We start from the raw sequence: 22,757 nt of genomic DNA on the forward strand, positions 1-22,757 counted from the left end.
CCCCAACTTTTCCAGTTAAAATATAGAGTTTGAGATATACTCGACTGCAGATTCTCCACCCAACATATAAAACGACCCCTGACTTGAGAAGATTAAAAAGTAGTTTTATATGCCAGAATATACAGTAGTTTAACCACCAGGGACCAGTTAACTCTTTCTGGAGTCCTTGGGAGTAATTGGTTCTGGCATGTACCAGCTTGCTGCTTGTGGCCCAATAATGTGGATTATGTTGGTTATTCTGTGATGAGCAACCTTTTCAGGCCTGGGACCCACCTTTATCCCATTTGGGTACCATCTCTAAATTTTTTAACTTAAATGGTGCTGCTATTTTGACTTGCCTTAGGTCTGGCTGTGACCCAGTAATAGCTCCCCACCCACCAGTTGAAAATTTATGGTTTATGGCAGGCATGGCCAAACTTGGCCCTCCAGATGTTTGGGGACTACAATTCCCATCATCCCGGGCCACTGGTCCTGTTAGCTAGGGATGATAGGAGTTGTAGTCCCAAAATATCTGGAGGGCCAAGTTTGGCCATGCCTAGTCTATGGGAAGTTGGTAAGTCTTTCCTTTGGTCCAAGTGTTGAACTAAATCTTTGATACCTTCCAATGCAGATTATTTTAATGTTGTGAGCCCCCCCCCCATGTAATGTTGATAGGGTGATGCTCAAAATTAGCTACTACACTGAATGCTGTTTAAAAAGAACTCTCAGTTCAGTAGTAACAATATCAATAGCATCCAGGTGAAACTGCCGCTTGTTCATGGACAGCGCTGGGATTGCATCAGCTAGCCAGCTCTAGGGAAATGGGCAGATAATTTGTAACTTATGCCAAGCAGAGATGGAATTGATTAAAGATTGGGCCTCCTTTAACTAAGCACAGTTCATTGGCTTTGTGTTACTCTTTCCATGGACATCCTGTGTTATAAAAAGGAGATGCAAACATATGCATAACATCTGTCAAACACAAATCTTTGCTTTCTCTTCACAGAGCGACCGTCTTCTCATTAAGGGCGGGAGGATAGTCAATGATGATCAGTCATTCTATGCTGACATTTACATGGAGGATGGTCTTATAAAGTAGGTATACAGTTCCCACAGCCCACTCTTTGTTTTCCTAGTGGTCAGAATATATCTATCTCTTGAAGAGAGGAACGGGATTCCAAAAATTGTTATGTGCAAGTTTATATTGTATGTATACCGTCTTGTTATTCATGTCAAATAGTCTATGATTAAGTCATTTACAGCACATGGCTTTCTATATCAGTGCATTTAAACTGTCATATTATTTGGAGACCCTTTGCTTAAGAGAAGAGAAGACAAATGTAATTTATGTTTGGTTTCTGGCTTGCCTACTGCATCATAAAAATGACTGTTACATTTATTGCAGTTAAAGATGGTAAAGATTTTCTTAAAAGAAGCTGTGTCTTTAAGATTCTGAGAGGTTTTAGGCAAAAGTTGTTATGGTTTCTGTTTTATCTGGCTTCTGGTTATGTTTATGAAGTCAAAGTAATGACTCCAGTGGTTAAAGGCTAAAATTGTTCTAGTGTGTAAATACATGCAATTAGGATTAAATCCCAGTGCAGTGAGGTTTGAGTTGTGGGATATTTTATAGCCAAAGATCTCAAATGTTCTTTGCCATTAAAGTATAAAAGCAAATATCCAGATTCTTCTGCAGGAAATATTTTTAAAAGCAGCAACAGGGGAATCAAATAATATTTAAGAGGAGGAAATTGTCCAAGTGCTCAAACCCTGAGGGAAAAGGGCAATTTATTAACTGCTGGTTTGTTGCCACAAAGACATTTGGAAAGAGTACCATCTGTAAAATATTTAAAACTCACAAATAATTTTTCAAATGTTGTGAGTTCATTGATACAGAGATGTGGGGTGTTTGTGTTTAAAGGTTTCTTTCTTTATACCCCAAAAATGTATCCTCAAAAGTTGTATACAGGCAACGACCATTTTATGCTTGTTCAGCATGTGTGTAACTGCACACACGTGCATCATTGCAACCTGGAAGTGGCTGGAAAAGGGGGATCGGAGATGTAACAGGGCTCTGCTGATTTGCACAGGTTAGGAACATAACCCCCGTGCAAAACGGCCATTGTCTGTTGTATCAAAAGCTGCCATATTTGATATGAATAACTATTTGGCGTAATCAACATTTGATGAATGCAACAGTTGGAATTGCTTCAGTTAAAACTGAACCAGTGTTCTTTGTGTACCCCCCCCCCTTTAAAAAAGACATTCTGCAATTTGGGCACTTTGGCTTAGAGAAGTGAGTATTAGTGGTATAAAACTTACTCGTATGTAAGCACACAGAGCATGGAATTGTGCACATATTCAGAAGGACTAATAGAAGACGTTTTGGAGCATATATTTATACTTGTATCCCACTTGTCTTTCCATCATGTATAACAGGATGCCCAAAGCAGCTTAAAATCAACATAATTTTCAAAAAAATATCAAAATTGAAAACAAAAAGCAAACAGCAGTAAAGAAGAAAGGAAATTTATAAAAAGCTTCAGCTCAAAATTCAGACAAATTATAAGCTTGAATAAACTAGTCTTTACCTGGCATCTAAATGCCACCAAAGAGGAATCAGCCAGGTTCCCTCAGGCAACGTCCTCCAGAGTCTTGGCACCACTAGAGGAGGCAATGTTAGAAAGGTAGCTCCAGGGGAGTGGTCGCACTGGGCATGGAACTTCTGGGGCGCAGGAGCAAGCTCCACCACTATTGCTCCAATGTAGAGTGGGAGAGGGGGTTGCTAGATTTTGGCATTGCACAGGGTGCCACGGAAATTTGAGACGCCAAGGTCCACTAGTGGTTAGAGGGGGTTTGGATGTGGTGGAGATATCTTTGCTGGTGAGGATGAGGCCCCCACTGTGCCTGCTGAAAGCACAGTGGAGTGCATTCAACTGCCTAAGGTGTTCCTACCAGCATTTACTGTTTTAAGACCCTGAAACAGAACACTATGTGCACAAGCTGGGATGGGGTTGGTGATGGATCTGCTGGATCCAAAGCGGGCCTGTTTCCTGGAGCTAGCAAAGCAAACAAAGTGGAAAATTACAGCCCTTCGGCTTCTACCCTGGCCAGCAGGGCTGTGGATGTGGCAGTGAATCCATTGGTTCACTACCGCCCCAGCTGCAACATGGATTGCTGTGTAAGTCCTTCAGGTCAGGGGAAGATGAGATTCAAGCAACATAGTATTTCTTGTACTGCTATAGCACAATGAACGTGCTGTTAAAAATTCTGCACAGAATGCACAAGGCTATGTCAGTGGATGTCCAAATACATAGCGAACTCATTGTCAACTCCCAGGGAAAGACTTTTTTGTTTTATAGAACTTTTTGATGGTGGTGGAATTATAAAACTCTGGCAAAACTTAAGGACAGTTCAGCAGCTGTGGCCATTATATTTGGGAGTTTTCATTTTTTGCAACAAGTAATCCTAACTTTTAGACCTTAAGGACTTGAGAATTGTTTTTGCATACGGAGACAGGGCTTTAAAAAAATAGATATATTAAAAGCTTTCTTTTTACCTCCTATTTATTTACAACAAAATACAAGTTTATTTATTTTTAACGTACAGACAAAATTCTCATGGAATTAATCGGTTGCAAATTGTACAATTGGTGCTTTAATTTTTGTGGTAGTAAATAGAGGTGGGAGCTTGATCTTTTTCAGTTATTTTTTATGTTTATTTCGGAGAAACCTGATCTCATTATACATATTAATGGTGTGAATGAAGAGTGGTTGCATCCAGTAACGCTGATGTTGCAGTAAGTTCAGGACTGACAAAAGGAAATGCTTCTTCACATATTTAACTTTTTGAATTCACTGCCATAACATTTGCTTGAATGCTTCTTGCTTACAGCCACTGCAGTGCTGTAAGCTTGGACGAGGGAAACTGAGGTTTAGATCCCTGCTCAGCTATGAATCTTAGTGGGTGAACCTGGGCACTTTTCATTCTGTTGGATGATTGTGGGCACCCTGAGCTCCTTGAAGATACAATATATAAATGTAACGAATTATCCTAATTCATGAAGGTTGGTCTGTGAACAGCTGTGAATAGCCACACTAGCTGCCCTAAATGACACAAAGTTTAGAGGCAGTATGCTTCTCAATTTTGAATCCAGGGGATAAGCAGGGGTTGGCCATCACAAAAAAGGAAATAAATCCCAACAATCTGAAGTCTTGATAAAAAGATCGGGTTCAAAAAATAGTTGCAAACTAATGTAAACACATACAGAGAGAGACACAGAGAGAAAAGGACAGGATTCACCTAACAAGCGGAACAGGGGCTTGGGGATGCTGGAGAGCCCTTACACCACCCAGGGACAGAGGAAGTGGAAGAGCGGGCGGAGATTAGCCACGAGGGGGAAGGGCTCAGAGATGTTGCAGAGCCCTTACACCGACCAGAGGCCCAGGAAGGGATCTCAGACTCGGGAAGGGAGGGGGCTTTCAAATCAGCACAGAATCGAAGGAAGCCACTCCCCGAATCTGACTAAACTTCAGATGCATAATCCTGAACTGTAGCTGTTTCTTGTACATATGTAATAAAGACTGTAAATATCAAGCTGTCTGTGCCAGAGTGTTAATGCGGAGGGCAGACACCACCGTTACAGTGTGATAGGTTATATATAGGGTACATGAAATTTCCTACATGAAAATGATGTAAATTGTCCAATTACAGCTTGCCTTTCCAACGTTTTGGTCCATATGTCTTACAATGACACCGTATACCAAAAATATCATTACTATTGAAATTCACACACAGTGAAAATCCAATCCCTAATGAAACACTAGTCTTTTGATTACCAGAAAATATTTCACGGCTTTGTATAAGTCAGGGGTCAGCAACCTTTTTCAGCCGTGGGCCAGTCCACTGTCCCTCAGACCATGTGGTGGGCTGGACTATATTTTTGGGGGAAATGAACAAATTCCTATGCCCCACAAATAACCCAGAGATGCATTTTAAATAAAAGGACACATTCTACTCATGTAAAAACACTCTGATTTCCGGACCGTCGGCGGGCCGGATTGAAAAGACGATTGGGCCACATCCGGCCCCCGGGCCTTGGTTGCCTACCCCTGGTATAATTCCAACAGGTGCCCGTATTGTTGGTGCCTGAAGCTCTGAAGCCTTGGGAGAAGTACATTCTTTTCTCAGCAGGGTGTTAATGGGTGAAAGGACAATGGGTGAAGCTTGGCTTGCAAACCTTGGGAATTGCTCCCCCCCCCCCCGTTTTTAAAACAGGAGGCTACTATACTTCATATCAAATGGAGAACATTTTGCTTAATGTAGCTAATCAAAATTAACTGTAAAAAGACAGACAAACCAGCAGTAACAGGCTTCTTTCTAGTTAGTAGGAGCAGAAATGCTGGATACTCACTCCTGCAGCCTATCTGGAAATCTGGGTCTCTGCCAAACAGCTGCACAAGTGGCAGGTGAAGGGCACAATTTGACATTTCAGGGGTACTGCTAAACTCATTCACTTGCTGCCCTTCCTTGTGGTATGACAAATGTAGGAAGGGCTGAGCATCCTCTTCTTGCCCACAAGTGCCGGTCACATAGTCTTCCTACCTCTTTGCAGCTGTTAGGTAGAGTCCTGGTTTCCATTTGGGGGTTTCCATCAATGTGTGGTTCTTCTGGCATTAGTATAATAATGTATTGAGTTCAGGTATTTGGCTTCTTAAATATGTACTCTTCTAATAGGCAGGTCAAATAAAGAAATGTTTGATGAAATTCACTCAAATCCTAACTCTTTTGCAAAAGGAGTATAAAGAACATATATTTGCTCCATTATTGTAATACTTTACTTTACAGCCTAAAGTAAATAAAATGTATAAGAGAAAGCTGTACTAAATATGCTAGTTTGCTGATCAGTTATGGTGGATGAAAGAACTGTCCTATTGTGGAATAAATTGCACTCGGCATTTTTCATTGTAAATGTGTTTATCAGACTGGTTTGTTATTATTTAATCAGGCAAATTGGAGACAACTTGATAGTCCCTGGCGGAGTGAAGACCATAGAAGCCAATGGAAGGATGGTTATCCCTGGAGGGATTGATGTCAACACTCATTTGCAGATGCCATACAAGGGGATGACAGCAGTGGATGACTTCTTCCAAGGGACAAAAGCAGCCTTGGCGGGTGGGACCACCATGATCAGTAAGTACAAGGGTGAAGGGGGCTCTCTTTGTGACTACCTTGACAGTTTGTGGTACTTCTAAACATTACCTTCATTATATATTATTATAAAACTTGTTTCTGGTGCATAATATGGTGCTAGGCATAGATATAATGTTGGTTATAGTTAAGATAGGGTGAACGTTTTACAGGTGGAAAGTACAGTTCATTGAGTGTCCTTCTAATGCTCCCATCAGCCCCAGCCAGCCAGAGTTGTGGTCCATTACCATCTACCACATCAGTCATCCTTGCTGTAGAACATATTGAGGGTTGCCTCAGTAGCTTAATAATTGCCATTATTGGTTCATAGTTGTTTATTTCTATAGTATTTAAAATGTTTAGAAATGTTTGAAAACTGCTCTACTCATTACAGCTCTGTTGGTCATCAGATGTAATGGGTGATGCATACCGTATTTCTCTCTCCATAAGACTCACTTTTTTCCTCCCAAAAAGTAAGGGGAAATGTCTGTGCGTCTTATGGAGCGAATGGTGGTCCATGGAGCTGAATTGCCCAGGGGCCAAAAGCAGATCCTGCTTTTTTAAAAAGAAAGAGAGAGAAGGGAGTGTTGAAAGGACCCTGCTCAGCAGCTGATCAGCAAGAGATTGGGAGAGAGATAAGACTCCTGGCTCCCTCTGGGCCCTGCGCCCTTGCCCAGGCCTCCATTGTTGAATGTGCCTGCAGAGGGAGGCTGTTTGTTTCCCCAGCCACATGTAACTGGCTGATTAGAATATCTTTCTGCAAACTGTAGAAAGGGCTCCTTAAGAATCTGCAGAAATGTGAGTTGAACCCCATAAAAATGGGGCTTTTCCTCTTGCTTTTCCCCCTTTGCAAAAGCTTTGCTTTTCCCCCTTTGCAAAAATCTGCACAAATCTGAGCTGATCCTCAAAAAAACCAGGGCTTTTCCCTTTGCAAAAAAAAAAAAAAGCTGCACGAATTTGAGCTGATCCTCAAAGAACCAGGGCTTTCCCCCTTTCCTCCTCTAAAAACTAGGTGCATCTTATGGGGCGAAAAATACGGTAATTATTTTTGTTTTTCTTCCATGGAAATAATTTGGAGCTCGAAAGTGTGTAGTTATGGCAAATGAACTTCAGTAGACTCCAAAGCGAGATGAAGTTTGTGTTACAGCTTCCATGGAAAAATCAGGTTTTCTGGAAAAACTTACTGAAGTGTAAGGATTTATGCAATAACCCGACTTAGCTTCATTATACTGTGAGATTTTTGTTGAAGGTCTTGTTTGCTCATATACCAAGATTTAATTTTTTATTCAATGGCATTTCAGCAGTTTAACAAAGAATAAATGTGCACAAAATTGTGATTTAAAAATAATAGTAGTAGAGCATACCTCAGAAGACAAACAAATCAATCTCCCAGCACGCCTAGGAAGTAAAATAAAATGGGAGATTAATTCTTGCTTCTTGTTTTCAGAATGTTCTGGTTCATATCTTGATGGTTCTGCAGGGATTTTGTGGGCTTATTGAGTCATAAGACAAGTTGCAAGTGTGACTGCAGTTGGTTGAAAATGTTTTACTTCCTGCTCCTTCGTTTTTGTATTGAAAGAACTGCAGCGTCTGCCGCAGTTTCTGTTGCATGTAAGAACTGCAGTAGAAATTGAGGATTACGTCAGGGGCAATAAAAAGGTACATTAAGCTGCATGTTAGGAAGAAACTTTCTTCTTTTTTTAATGAGTCGTAGTGAGGGAAAGAGATGAGGCAACCTGCTACTACTTCCCACTCACTTCTTAGCAAAAGCCTGCTAAAAGCACCTGGTATAATGCCAGGACCTATTAATCCAAAGCACAGTGCCCTATTTTTTCATTCTTCCTTCTGGTAAGTGCACTCTAGACATATCTGAAAAATTACAAGCAGTAAGATGAGACATGCTCTCTTTGTTCACTTGCTATACCCAAATTGTCAAATATGGTAGATGCTCCTGCGTTGAAAATGCCTGGACAATGACTGCTCTTTATACAGTAGTTCTAAATATTCCTATCTCTGATGTATCTTCTCTGTTTCTTCTTTACCCGGATTCCTTGCTATTAACTTTGTTGCCTAAGTAGTCCCCTATACCCATTTACAGTGTGCTCCATCACAAAAATAAATATTGAAATAATGCTGCATCTGTTCTTTTGGTGGTGAAAACATTGCCCCAAACAGCATAGTGACTGAGACTTTGAAAAACTGTTTAGCTGATTTCTGTGGTACATTGTGTCTTGTAGAATGCTGGGAAACAGCATATTTTTTTGAAGGATCCATGGAGTTGGCTATTAGGAGTTCAGGAGTCTTTGGGCTACAGAAGACATACTGTATTTTCTCGAGTCTAATGCACCATCAAATCTAATGTGCACCTCAATTTTCGGAACCTTGAAAAAAAAAAGGATTTGCTGGCGAATGTAAATGTGCTGTCGAATCTAATGCACACCTTAATTTTCGCAATGTAATTTGGCCAAAAAAAGAGGAACATTAGAGTTGAGTAAATACGGTAATTGTTTAGAGGGAAATCTCCAGACAAAAGGGAAGGGCATAAGCCCTTCATTCTTTACTACAGCTTGCTGCCTTTGTTCACAGTTGATCATGTTGTTCCTGAGCCCGAGTCCAGCCTCATAGAAGCATATGAGAAGTGGCGAGAGTGGGGTGATGGGAAGGCTTGCTGTGACTACTCCCTGAATGTGGACATCACCCACTGGAATGACAGTGTCAAACAAGAAGTGCAAACACTCATCAAAGAAAAAGGTTTGTCAATGCCAGAGGCCAATCCCTTGTCTTCCCACTTTCTAATTGTATGCTAGAATATATAGTGCATGATTCTGTCTTAACAGACATGTGTGCTGAGATTTGTTGGGTCCAACTACAGTTTTCTTACTATCTCCTTTGGGTGATATTAATTGTTCCTCATTTGTATGATAAGTAATTCTTGATTCTACGTAATAATTATCTTAGTGTAGAAAATGGCTTACAAATCGTAGTGCTGATGTTATTTGGTATTGCAATACCAATACATCAACTGGCTCAGTCTCTTTTCGTATGCTTTCTTCCAGGCTACTAAATCAGTGTGATCCTGAAAGTGTCCTCTCATGTTTGTTAGATTTCTATAAGCAGCACTTCAAAAGGTGGCCACATGCCCAATAAATATTTTCCCTTTTCTTAAGCTTTTGACTACATCTAAGATTCAACAGAGCTTTGGCTAGATAACTTCAGTGTTTCAGAGAATCTATTAACAGGACAATAAACAGAAAATTTCCCTTTGCTGCTGGCTCTTGTCAAAGATTCCCATTCCATTATGTGTGAGTAATTCCTCACATGACTAGTGGAGTACCGATTTAGAATGACGTAAAGTAGAGAATAAAATCTTATTGACTAACTTTTCTTCTTATATAATCTTTTGCTTTAGGTGTTAACTCTTTCATGGTTTACATGGCCTATAAGGATTTGTACCAGATGTCAAATACAGAGGTAAGAACTAAGCTGTTCAACTGTGCTGTATGCATTGCTTATCAACCTTTTAAAAGGGTTAATACTGTGTTTTAATTTGTGATTTTGAGCCTTCTTGGTGGCCTCATGTAGGACTAAATGCCAGGACAGAAATTACCTTACCAGTAAAAATGTCCATCATTGATTTGTGACAACTACAATCTAATCACAAATACCGCTCCTCCCTATTTTTTATGAGGGCTACACAGTGTCTCACAAGACATCTGATTAAGAGGCACAACACATGTAAGTGTAGCTAGGAATCATAGGCTTCAGCCAGTAGTCCTTTAGTGTGGACATCTAGTTCTTTCCCCTGAGCTCTCACTATTTTTCTTCCTTTATTCTCAAGTGGTAGTTGACTTTGAATTGGTAACCCTTTCAAAGTCCAGAGCTAATAACAATAAATAAAGAAATAAAATCTCTGCTAATCAGAAACATGCAAATGTTGAAACACGTGTTTTCTAATGTTGGCTTTCTTGTTAATTTCTCTTTTTCAGTTGTATGAGATATTTAGCTTTTTGGGAGATCTTGGCGCAATAGCTCAAGTTCATGCTGAAAATGGAGATATCGTTGCACAGGTGATGTTGTTCTATCTTCTCTTTGACCAAAGCACATATTGTAAGCAGAAATAATGTATGTATACTAGTGTAAGAGTGTAACATGACACTTTGTACAAATGTATTCTGAGAGAGCCAGGTGGGTCCTTAGATCCCAGCCAGGTAGAGATTGTAAATGCCTGAATTAAATTTCTGTCCTTCAACTGGAAACTCTAAACAGTTAAGTAGGATTATGTTGTCTGAATACTGTATAGTTTTTGTCTTATGTCTTCTGATTAATCAGCAGAGCTGGTAATGTACCTAAATTCTGGGACTTAGTTGTGGGCAAGCATATCCAGATGTACCTGGGTTTTGCAGATATTTATCAGTGGCTTTAAATCTTTATTTCAGCACTATAGTTCTACTATAGTGTTTTGTTCCAAAAATTGTTTTGTAAAGGCTAGCTTATGTAAAAGCTTAATAAGTTTTTTAAAAACTATAATAAACTGACAGCCAAGGCTGTATATAACATTTAACTACAGTCATTTCTGTATTAAGATATGTTAACCACAGTAATCCAAGCTCTGGTAACCACACATTTAGACTTTGCTCTATGCAACATATTCAGATGACTGTAATGTACTCAGATTTACTCCTTGATAACAATTCTTAAATCTGTTTCTTAACTTCATTCTGTTTATATTCTTTAGGAGCAAGCTAGGATGCTGGAGATGGGAATAACTGGCCCAGAGGGCCATGTACTTAGTAGGCCAGAAGAGGTAAGATGTCACTGATGAATCAACAAACACTATTCGGACAGTTTGTTGCTGCTGCACACTCAATTTTGCAGTAGATGGTTTAAGTTCCCAGTGCTAACATGAACCAGTGCAGTTCCAAAAGCAACCCACAAATCCTGCCTGGGCGAACTGGGCATTCCATAGCACATCCCTGCAGCTTTGCTTTTTATAGTCTTTGAGAAACAAGACAGTAAAAATTAGGTTAGGGTAATTAAAAGCAATCTAGCAGTGCATCTGCATTGTAAAATAATTGTCTAGAAATTTGCCAGTATCTCATTTCTGCTTAAGGTCTATGACTTGTTAAAGTCAGGACACATTCAGTTACAGGTAGGTAGCTGTGTTGGTCTGCCATAGTCAAAACAAAACAAAACAAAAAAATCCTTCCAGTAGCACCTTAGGACACAGTCAGCAGTTACAAGTTGGAGTAGAGGGTTTCCTAATTAAGAATAACTTTCAAGATGCTAATTGGATTGCAGCTAATATTAGCATCCAGTTTCTTTATTATTTGGCCTATTAATCCACATTTTAGTTTAAGGCTGAATTTTATACTATCACTTGTGGTTGTTTTTTGACAGAGTAAACACCCTTCATACATTGCTACCGCTATAGTCAGGGCTGGCCATGGTAGTTCTGCAGCACTAAGAGCAAAGGAAATTGCTGTGTTTAAATAGGTATAACTTTATACCCATAGGGAGCAGGAATGGTAGGAGTATTACATTTGCACATAATACTTTCATTACTATAATTGTCCTAAAATAGGAAGGTCAGTGTATGTTAAATGCTAACATGCTTCTACAGCTGGCTTTGGCATAAGGTATCTTCCATTCATCTTGGTAGGGTGTAACACATTTTCTCTTCTTACTATATTTTTGTGGTTGGTTTTGAAGATTTTCGAGAAAAGGACAGGAATTCTGAAACTTATGTAAGTTGTTTGCCCAGGCAGCTGTCCCGAGTCTCTATAGTACTGCTGCTGTTCTAAGGTTGCTGGACTTCATGGACAGTCTCTTTACTCCTGACTCAGAACTGTCTGTGGGGAGGATGATGTGTTAACCACACATATGGTTTCCTTAGCACACATCCTGATGGCACATGTGGTATGGTTTTTGGACCGCAGGCCTCAGATATTACCGAATAGTTGCAGCCATGTGGAAAACACACCACTTTGGTTATCTGGAATGTTGCACAAAACAGCCATTCAAGAATATATTATTTGGGATGCCTTTAAATTTCTAGGATAAAGCTACTCCATAATTCAGGGAAATCTGAACATGTCTGGGGTATAATTGAGATTCCGTGTGTTGTAGATCGGAGGGGAGGAAGTTGGCTGTCCTGGGACTGCAATTCCCCATCACCCTGATGTAGATCTTAATTGCATATTTCCTCTAGACTTAAAGCTGAGAAGATACATATCTAAAGCATGCTTCCATTAAGCATACAAGACTGCACCATACTACTGTGCAAAGTTTCACATTGTTTTCGTATTTGGATGTTAATTTGTTTTTCAAATTTGTAAGCAAATACCTTGTAGAGCACAACACCAGTCTTCTTCCTTGGTGTTGTGCTCTCTCTCCAGGAAAGCAACAGTGCACGTACAAAGCAGCTGCAGCACCCCTCCGTCTTCCTCCAGCTGGCTGGTCAAGTGTGTAATAAAAGGCATGTCTTGAATCACTTGCTATGAAGTTTTTTTCATTTTCAGCAGAATTAGTTCATAAAATATCACCTGCTGTATGACAAAATGCTTCAATATTCTCAGGCTGGCTCATAACAGTGAAATAATACATTCAGAATATATATTGCAACAATATTTTGCAAATAGTTCAGTGTTTATCCCTATGGGCAGCAAGTGATTTCTGAAGGTTGCTTATAACTGCCTTCACCTGTGGAACAGGGAATCGTGGTTTGGAAATATTTCAATCTTATCTTTGCTTGGAGGTTATTTATGTTTTGCGTTTTCTGGTGCTTCTGATAAACACCCTTGTGCTGAATTTCCAGCATCCCAGCCGTATGGCAGTTAGGTCTCAAATAACATTAGATATTCAGGTTCTAAGGGAGTAGGGTGGGTGGATGTACGTAAGTATGTTACTCTTGGCAAGTCCCTTTATAATGCTGACAGATGGAATTTAAGTCATTTCCTCGGCAAATTGGCATTAAGTAAGACAGCCCTAAGAATTGTATTCACATATTCTTGACACTTCGTTAGAGAAGAAATTGTTTCAGCATAGGCAGATAGTTGAGTAAACAACTTTTCAAACTTTGATTCCTTGGGCCCTTTACAAGCTTGCCTATATGGTTTGTTTCAGGACACTCTTTTATTTTTTCCTTTCCTTTTTAAAACATCAGTATTTAAGTTGTTGGCAGTCAGAAGGTATTTTAGATTATGTCAGGCTGAACAGTGGATGATGTAATGCTCCAAAGATATCTCACTTGCTGAAGTGTTGAAAGTTATAACAGCAAGCAAGATATGAAAATTACAGGCTTCTGATGTCATGGGAGGCAGCAGGGGCCAATAGGAAGGAAAAACAGTAATCATAATTGGGTTGGAACTGCATCCTAAACAAAGAGAAAACCACCCTCTTTTCCAGTACAGCCATTGTTAAGTTACAAAATAGACTCAGGCTGCACGCCTTATTCAGTAAATAAGCTAAAGCTTTAGTTCAAAATCAGTTTTAATCAGTGAGGGTTAAATTTGAGGACTGAGAGATAGGGAGATGAGGAGAAGAGAGAAATTGTAATTGTGGGTTGTACATATAATAATAAAATTGCAAATTTTGGGTTTGTAGCTCACAGTTATATGGCTCAGGTGGTTTGATTGGCTCTGCAAGAGATGCATGCTGTTGCTTTTAGAACAGCTGCTAATATATTCTCAATGTTAACTGTTAATAAAAATTATATACAATTTATCACCACTAACAAATTAGTGAACTCCATTTTTTCCTTTCTGCTGTTGCTTTGGGACCATTCGTAGCCTAAACAGTCTCTCTGTGAATTATTATATTCATTTCTATCCTGCCTTTCCTCCAGACTGGTACCCAGGGTGGCTTCTGGATAAAAATATAAAAACATAAGATAAATTATTCCTCCTCCTTTTCCCTGTTAAATAGCTGACTGCTGTATGGAGCATATCTCTCTATCTATCTAGCAAACACATGTTTCATTTACTAAATGGGTTCAATAGCGAATACAGCTGAACTTAGACATAATAGTCTCACATAGCAGGTTGTGTTAACTTTCATCTTTCAAGGCCCAAAACTGCTATTGCGCATGATTTGCAATGTTTTCTATTGCAAAATGCATGAACTACTGTGAACGAAGAAGTCTTTGGAGAGAGAGGACAGTTGTGCAAGAAACACCCATCACACATAAAATAGAAAGTTGATACTGTGTTGGGTAGAATTTGAAAAGGTTCGTGAGGGAAGCATTTTAGAATTTAATGCTTCTGCTTTGTTCAGGATTTGAGGATCATTCTTTTCTTGCTGTTCCAAACTTTCTTAAGGGAATGGAAAGGTCATGCTTTGAAGTGGAATATATTGTGTCATGCAAAGTTACTGAACTCCTTTGCTGTTTTCTGAGCTCACAGACCCCTCTCTGTTTCAGCTGGAAGCTGAAGCTGTCTTCCGTGCTATCACCATTGCCAGCCAAACCAACTGCCCCTTATATGTGACCAAAGTGATGAGCAAGAGTGCTGCTGACCTGATTTCACAGGCCAGGAAAAAAGGTGAGCAGCTGCATCTTTGTTACCTATCCATGTCACCTTCCTTACAAGGTTTGCTAGAATGGCTGTAGCCTCAGAATGACTTAAAAAAAGGAAACCAATATAAAAACAACTAGAATAAGGGTGCCCATCTTTTGTGGACTACAACTCCCAGCAGCCCCAGCCAAAACGGGAGGGCCACATATTAAGCACTCTTGAACCAGAAGAACAAAAACCAATAGCACAGAAGCAGCCAATTAAAACATAACTGAAATAGACGAAGGGCCACAAAGCTTCCCCTAAAGAAGGTTTTCATGATCCTCCTGAAAAGGAGTAAGCATGGTGGGAAGTGAATTCACTTGGAAGAGGATCCTGCCATCAAGGAGGCCTGCTTATTTTAGCCTGCTTACATCAGAATATGAGGCTTATAACAGCTATACCTTTAACACTGTCATTCAAAGGGGTCAGTGCTTTGTTCCGTTCTTCAGATAATTCCTTTTTAAATTTATCCAAGATTCCCTTTACCAGCTCAATGTCTTCCTTACATAGTCTGTGTTTTTTGGCACCATCGTGCTATCAGATGTCATCTTCCGTGTCATCAGAACCCATCTATTGAGTCAGTTTATGAATGTTAAAATGAATCTTCAGAGTCCGTTCTTTCACTTCTTGTGATATATCCTTCTCAGGGTCAATGTTAAATCTAAATAGTTTTAGGATTTGGGGTACATTTAATCTGTTATTTCATCTGGCTGAGGAGGAGAGAGCTGCTCAGCCTGCCATCTTTATCAGTGATGTCACTGCTCCCCTTGGACTAGTTGACAGGATATTTGAACCTTGATTTCCCAAGTCCTAGTCTGACACTCCTTTAAGGAACCCTGGGTTTAGAGCTTTAAAGGCAGTCTGATTTGTCCTTGTAAAACCGGAAATCGATGTAGTTCTTTAAGCATAGGTGATATATGTGGTCTGCAGCAGGCTCTAGTTATGGCTGCCATATTCTAGAGCTAGACTAACTGAGGATGGCACTAACTTTTATAAATGTGTAACTGCTGCCAACAGAAGCAGCTGCAGGCCTAGCTCCCCCTCTCCCCTTCTGTAAAATGTATTGTCCTTGCCGTAAATCTTTGTTGTTATTTTCACCATCAGGTAATGTAGTGTTTGGCGAGCCAATTGCTGCTAGTCTTGGAACAGATGGAACACACTATTGGAGCAAAAACTGGGCAAAAGCTGCTGCATTTGTGACCTCCCCTCCTCTGAGTCCAGATCCAACAACCCCTGATTACATCAACTCCTTACTGGCCAGGTTGGTAATAGCGAGAAAAGGAAACACTCTCTCTTGCAACCAGTCCTATGGAAACTGAATAATAAGGTGATGCTTGGAGCTAACATAAACAGGAAAGTAGTGAACTGCACCCATTCAACTGGGGACTTTCCAGATTCTGTTTATATTGCCTTGTTCATTTGGAGGATTCTGAGGTGTTGCCATTGCAAGTGCACATTTGCATCTGGAATATCTCATAAGACAGCTTCAAATGAGGACAGCGGTGATGCTGAAAAACAAGGGATCTTTACTCAAAAATTAGATGTATGGGGGGGGGGAGTCGGTCATTTAGCACTGGGGGGTAGTTAGCTGAACTGCATGTTGGCACAGACCTGGATTAATGAGCATCCAAAAACTAGAAATAAGGTTTTATGTTTGGAAATAGTGAGGTGTACATCTCAGATTTCAAATTGTATGTGTTGACTGGCAACTTGAAAAGAAGACTGAATAAACTAGGTGTGAGTTGTATTAAAACTGACCAACTTGGAAAAAATATTTTATAACACATATGAAGTGGCCAAGTCCTGGAAAAAAGGAACCATGCCTGCTTTAAACTCTCTGCTCAATATTCTTTTGGATATAGTCTTTAGGAGGTTTGCATGCCTGTTAGTTAGCTAGTTTTTAGCAGAACAAATCTGACTGACACAAATCTCTCTGTGTAGTAAAGCAGACATATGGCACCAAATTATTAAGAAGAGATGCGTGAGATTATCATTGGATTAGGACTTGTGTTCTGAAGCCCAGACTGAGGCCATGAGGCTCAGAGACTCTTTGAATCAGAAAATCAGACACAGGGTCCATCTGGAAGGAAAACAATCTCTATAGTTTCCTTGTTTGGTGTGTAGACAAGGCTTTAAGCCCCCCCCCCCCTTTTTCTTAATTACCGTGCATCCTTTCAGCTAAGTCCCCGGCAGCTAGCAGACGCCAGGAAGCAGGAAGTTTCCATGGAACTCTTTGCATAGTCTTTGGTATGATTGTTAGGCCATGACCATTGTTTGTTGCTGCCCTCTAGAGCCACAAGCAGATAAATATAATGAACCAAAGCAAATGACTTAGTTTCTTTAGGCACTACATGAACTTTGAAACAAATTTAAGTTAATAGGTTATGCGAAAAGCTTGTTACATTCAGTGGTTGAAATACTTTGGATTATGTGGGTCAAGGTTCTGTTACATTGCAGGAAAGGGTAGAACAGAAGCAATGTAGCAATTCTTTCTTAGACGAAATCTGGATGCCTTTCCAATAAAAGATTCTAGGTGTGGCTAAAGCAATAAAGTCTTTACCTTTACCAAGAAGCAGACAAACCAAGAAGCAGATGCTTTAGGCAGCCAACCAATTTTATTTCTCTCTCTTTATTTTGACAAAGTATGTCGTTGAAGATTTCACTGCTAGTGGGCAATCTCTTGTGACTCCAGTATTTGATTTTCACACTGAGAGCTGGTTCTAACCATATGCTGAAAAAGGTTCTTGAATAGGTTTACAATGATCAATAAACAGGACTGTCTCTGTCCTAGTCTTACAATCTAAAAGGCATGACACAAAAGGAAAACAGATTTGGGAGGAGGAGGAAAAAAGCAATATTGGACATTACTACTTAGTCACAAGGTTCTTTTATACATTACTTTTCTAGTTCACGTTTATGCTAAGTACAGTTCTGTGCCTTCATTTTTGTTGCCGCTGTTGTTACAGAGAGTGGAAACTTTCAGTAAACTACTTGGAGATAAAAGCATTCTTGCATGACTGGACTAAGGGCATAACTAACCAATAATTTTTGTTGCTTGTCTCTGAGCTAGTGGTGACCTCCAAGTCTCGGGAAGTGCACACTGTACATTCAGTACAGCGCAGAAAGCAATTGGAAAAGACAACTTTACAGCAATCCCAGAGGGCACCAATGGTATTGAGGAACGGATGTCTGTTATCTGGGACAAAGCAGTGGTAAGAGAAGAGGATGGGGAGTGAAGATTGAAATTACTTGTATTATTTATTCAATGTATTAGTTGCTTGCCTCACAGAAGTCTTGAAATTTAGGAGCATAAAGCATAACGTAAAATCATAATAAAGAATAATACATTACCATCAGAGCCGTACAGTAACTTATAAAACAGACCCAATAAAACAACAGCAGAAAAATACCATAGACAGCAATGTCATCATCCATCAAATATATTGGCACCATGTGGACCTTAGTGTGAAAGCATTCCAAAGCAGGTAGCCACAAATGAAAAGGCCCTGTCCCTCATCACTACCCTTCAACTCTTCCGGGGGGGGGGCGGCTCAGATGACAGATCAAAGGGTCTTGTAGGATCTTATTGGGAGAAACACTCCAAATATATTAGTTGTGCATTTAAGGTGAATCTGCTTAATGACCTGCTCTTTTAATAATACTAGTTTTATCAGAATAAAGGAAACTGAATTATTCAGCTATTGGGAATGAAAACTCCCCTTTGTAACTCGTATAGCATGGTTGGCAGCTTGTTTCTGAGCCCAATTCAGGGTGCTCACATTAATGTTTAAAGCCTTATATGATGTATGCCCCAATTATCTGAGATTTCCTCCTTCCTTACAGACCCTCTGGGTATTAAGATTGGCAGAGAGGACCCTCTTGGTAGTTGCACTACCTAGTGGTGCCCCAGGAGAGGGCATTCTCTGTGGCAGCTCCTAGGTTGTGGAATTCCTTCCCCACAAAGGTGCATCTGACACCTTCATTATATGGTTTCCAATGTACTCTGAAGATGCACCTCTTTATCCTGGCGTTTGATATCTGAGATTTGTATTTTTGGGATCTGCTTTATTCCTGTGACTGTAACTTGTTTTATTTGCCTTATCTTCCTTTTATGATTCCTACCTAACAGGCTACAGGGAAAATGGATGAGAACCAGTTTGTGGCTGTGACAAGCACCAATGCTGCCAAGATCTTCAACATTTACCCAAGAAAGGGCAGAATTGCTGTTGGATCAGACAGTGACCTTGTCATATGGGATCCCGATGCAGTGAAAATTGTATCTGCTAAAAGCCACCAGTCAGTAAGTCTTTTGCTGGTCAGTAAGTCTTTTAACTTCACAAACTGACCATGTCAGTTTGTGAAGTTAAGCACAGGAATACAGAAACCTGAGCCCTGGACAGCTTTGTCTTCTCTTCATTCTGGGTTGCTCTTTTCTGCTTCAGTCTGCCCTAGCCCGCCCACATACTCACAGAAACAAAGTAGCAAACAAAAATGAAATGTATTTCCTTATTTTTAAAAAAGATGTTTAGGCTATACGGCATAGCTATCAACTTTCCCTTTTTTGCAGGAAATTCCCTTATTCCAGCGCCGTTTCCCATTGCAAAAAAAGGGAAAGTTGACAGCTATGGCCATTTCCCAATGCAAAAAAAAAAGGCAGGTTGGCAGCTCTGATAAAGGGTCAAAGCGTTCATCTCTTGGTGGCAAAAAGTGTTGGTCCTGAATATTTGTGTGTTTTCATACCTTAGGAGGAATTCAATGTAGTGGTAAGATCATTTAGTTAGCACAAGCATTTTAGCTTGCCAGACAGAATGATCCGCCACCTGCTGTTATTGGGTTTCATAGAGTGTATCTTTCTTTCTTTCTTTTTAAAAAATTATATACTGCCCTAACCCATAGGTCTCAGGGTGGTTCACAGGATAAAATCAGAATACAAAACCACAAAATACATAATCACAACAAGAACTCAATAACACCCCCACACATTTTAAAAGGGCATAGGGTGTCAGTCAACCCAGTTAAGAACAGTTAAAACAATTTTTAAAGATATTTTTTAAAAAAACACAATTTAAAAGCAATTTAAAATAAGAAGCAATACTCTCTGCTGGGCAGCAGCCAGGTGGCTAGAGGCAGGAGTAGGCCCTCATGCTCTCAGCAGGGTAGAGGGTACCTGTAGACTGGGCACTGGTTTAGGTGGGCTGGTGGCTTGATGCATAATGAGTCTGACTCCAATGTGTTGTAGGCAGCGGAATACAACATCTTTGAAGGAATGGAGCTACGTGGAGCACCCTTGGTTGTCATATGCCAGGGGAAGATAATGATGGAAGATGGCAACCTTCATGTGACACAGGGGACAGGACGCTTCATTCCTGGCACCCCTTTCTCAGACTATGTCTATAAGCGCATCAAAGCAAGGAGGAAGGTAAGATAGAGAAGCCCAGTATGTAGGGTTTTAATGATGGTGTCTCTTTCTTCATACTGCTTTATGGCAAGGGAACTGTGCACCAGAGCTCTTTGCCATGTTGTGAAGATACCACCAGAAGCCCCGAGTCACATGGGAGTAGCCAGCATTGTCCCAGTTTCTGGGAGGTATCATGCTTATGTTGGGTACAGCTGTCATGCAGTCTCCTCTCATACAGCCATGAACTTCAGATATTATCTTTGTCATAGAAGCAGCCATAGAGTAGTAGCTTCTACAGTTGAGAAGGGACCCTTTCTGTATATCACTAATGATAAATGTATGGTTACAGTTCCTTCCTCAGAGAGCTTTTCCTTATTCCCTTATTCAGGTTGCCTTGCTTGGTAGCATGTTTTCACTGTGTTTACGAGACCAAAATCTGTAGTAAACCATCGTATCTCTCCCACCCTTCTGCTCACTGTGGATGGGTGAGATGATGATGGAGAAGTCTGTGAAGGCCTCTGCACTGACAGTTGAGCAGACAGTTGAGGGAAGCCAGGGCTAATACAGAGGTTTTCAACCTTTTTCAGTCCACGGCTCCCTGGACCAAATACATTCTTTATGCAGCACCCCTGTGGGGCTCAGAAGCCCAGTTATGTCACCCCTTGTCTGCAGAGCTGACAGTCTCTCACCCTTTTTTGAACACCCTCCCTTGTGGAATGTTCCCCCAGCCTCCTCTGCTCTCCCCTCTCCTTGGGAGTCCTGTGGATAGCCGCTGCTGCCGCCCCTGGTTTCTGAGCTGCACCCCCTGCCCCAAAGAGAGATGTCTCCTTACATTGCCCCACAGGGACCTGGGAAGCACCCCGTGGCCAGCCCAAGAGGCACTATTCGCCTGGGGAGCTTGTAGTCAGAGCTGCTGCAACAAACAGCTATGCAAGCCTTTGGGAGGCAGAGACAAGAGGGCATCAGAGGAGGGAGGGAAGGAAGGAAAGAGGGACAGAGGCCAGTGTTGCACCCCTGACCATCATTCAAGGCATCCCAGGGTGCCACGGCAAACTGGTTGAAAACCACTGGCCTAATAAATTGCTTGTTTCTCTTACCTGTGACAGATGGCTGAGATGCATGCTGTGCCAAGAGGCATGTATGATGGGCCTGTGTTTGACTTGACCACTACACCTAAAGGGGGCACTCCTGCAGGCTCTACTCGGGGATCGCCTACCAGGCAGGCCCCCCCAGTAAGGAATCTCCACCAGTCTGGATTTAGCTTATCGGGTAAGCTATCGGGTAAGCTATCTGTTAAGCTGATTGGGTGAGAAGATGGTACATTGATTGCAACACCTCTAGGCAGAAGGCAAGGGAAAAGGTGCCACTGGTATTTAGTACAGCTTCTCTAGCTGCATTAAAACCAAATTCACCCAGCTGGCAGGTTTGAGATTTGTTTCATTCTATAGGCAGGGAAGGGAAGGGGACATCTTTTCATTCCATGTGCTTATTGTAACCTTTGTCATCATTTATGCATTAAGACCACTAGTGGATTTCACACTCTAGTTTTGTAGCCACCTATTCAGATTATCAGGGATCCCAAATAGTAGGAAAGTTAAGCCACACCAGGTGCCACTCTTTGCTGTGGAATGGTTGACTGTCACCTACTTTCTATATGATTTACTGCTGCTTCTCCCTTCATGGTGAGCATAGATATTTCCAGAATTAGCTAGCTAGCAGTACCTGTGCCAAAACAATTTGTTCTAAGATTTTATGGTTGACAAAAAAATGGCCTTCATAGCAGATCTTTCACTGTATTACTTTTTCTTAGTCCTGTGAAGAAAAGCACCTAACTTCCTTTTCCTGCTTTTTGTCCTCCTCCATCTTGTGTATGCCCTGCAGGTACCCAAATTGATGAAGGTGTTCGCGCAGCAAGCAAGCGCATTGTAGCACCACCAGGAGGCCGCTCCAATATAACATCTCTGAGTTAAGCACCCAGTACTCAGGGAGGGGAGAAGGGGGGGAAGGGAAGGGGGAAACTGTTATTTGAGAAAACTAAGCAATGGTACCTTGATATTTAAGAAGGAAAGAGCAACCTGAAGAAGCGTTCAGATTTTGAAGAATCAATAAGCCTCAAGCCTTATGTTTCATAAATGCTACTCGCTACCTAGCTTTAAAAAATATTGCGGGTTTTCTTTTCTGTTTATTCATAGCCTTAATATCCCCCCCTTTTTTTACATGCATGCAAATCTGACAGGTGACTAAGTTAAGAGTATGTAATTGTACATGGTGAGTACTTGTGTGATAACACATTGTAAGAAGGGGATTGGATTAAAGATGGGAAACTAATGACATGAGCTGTTTATTTAGCCAGTTTACTTGGGCAGAATCAACCAAGGAGTCATAGTGTTGGGGAAGGGTGGGGGCAGAAGGTGGTGGGGCAGGGTAGTGGGAGGTGGACGGGGGGGCAGACCAAGTAGATCTGTGTATTGTGTCCATGTTCTTCTGTTTCCACTAAATTCAGACAAGACATAGTTGCCTCAGAGCACTACATAAGGCCATTGGAAAATCCAGCCATCTTTGTAATGGCTCTGTTGTATCACCTTCCTGTTAGAGATTTTATTACTTTGTACATTTTATTGAATAAAAAATGGAAAGGCATG

General features: G+C 40.8%; 1 protein-coding gene across 4 annotated transcripts in view; it reads left to right on the forward strand.

The window, feature by feature from the left end:
* The window catches only part of DPYSL3 (dihydropyrimidinase like 3), a 54,975-nt gene extending 32,218 nt beyond the window's left edge, over positions 1–22,757 (forward strand). For 3 of the 4 annotated variants that reach the window (XM_033139981.1, XM_033139983.1, XM_033139984.1), the window contains exons 2-14: positions 986–1,074; positions 5,984–6,168; positions 8,752–8,916; positions 9,575–9,636; positions 10,152–10,232; positions 10,901–10,969; positions 14,582–14,702; positions 15,822–15,978; positions 17,788–17,929; positions 18,847–19,017; positions 19,957–20,136; positions 21,222–21,396; positions 21,997–22,757. In XM_033139981.1, the coding sequence (XP_032995872.1) occupies positions 986–1,074; positions 5,984–6,168; positions 8,752–8,916; positions 9,575–9,636; positions 10,152–10,232; positions 10,901–10,969; positions 14,582–14,702; positions 15,822–15,978; positions 17,788–17,929; positions 18,847–19,017; positions 19,957–20,136; positions 21,222–21,396; positions 21,997–22,085 (1,686 nt within the window). In that variant the 3' untranslated portion in view covers positions 22,086–22,757. The remainder of the gene's footprint in view (positions 1–985; positions 1,075–5,983; positions 6,169–8,751; positions 8,917–9,574; positions 9,637–10,151; positions 10,233–10,900; positions 10,970–14,581; positions 14,703–15,821; positions 15,979–17,787; positions 17,930–18,846; positions 19,018–19,956; positions 20,137–21,221; positions 21,397–21,996) is intronic. The other variant, XM_033139982.1, reaches the window with a different exon arrangement.

Source organism: Lacerta agilis, chromosome 2 (genome assembly GCF_009819535.1).
Source record: "Lacerta agilis isolate rLacAgi1 chromosome 2, rLacAgi1.pri, whole genome shotgun sequence".
Taxonomy (NCBI): domain Eukaryota; kingdom Metazoa; phylum Chordata; class Lepidosauria; order Squamata; family Lacertidae; genus Lacerta; species Lacerta agilis.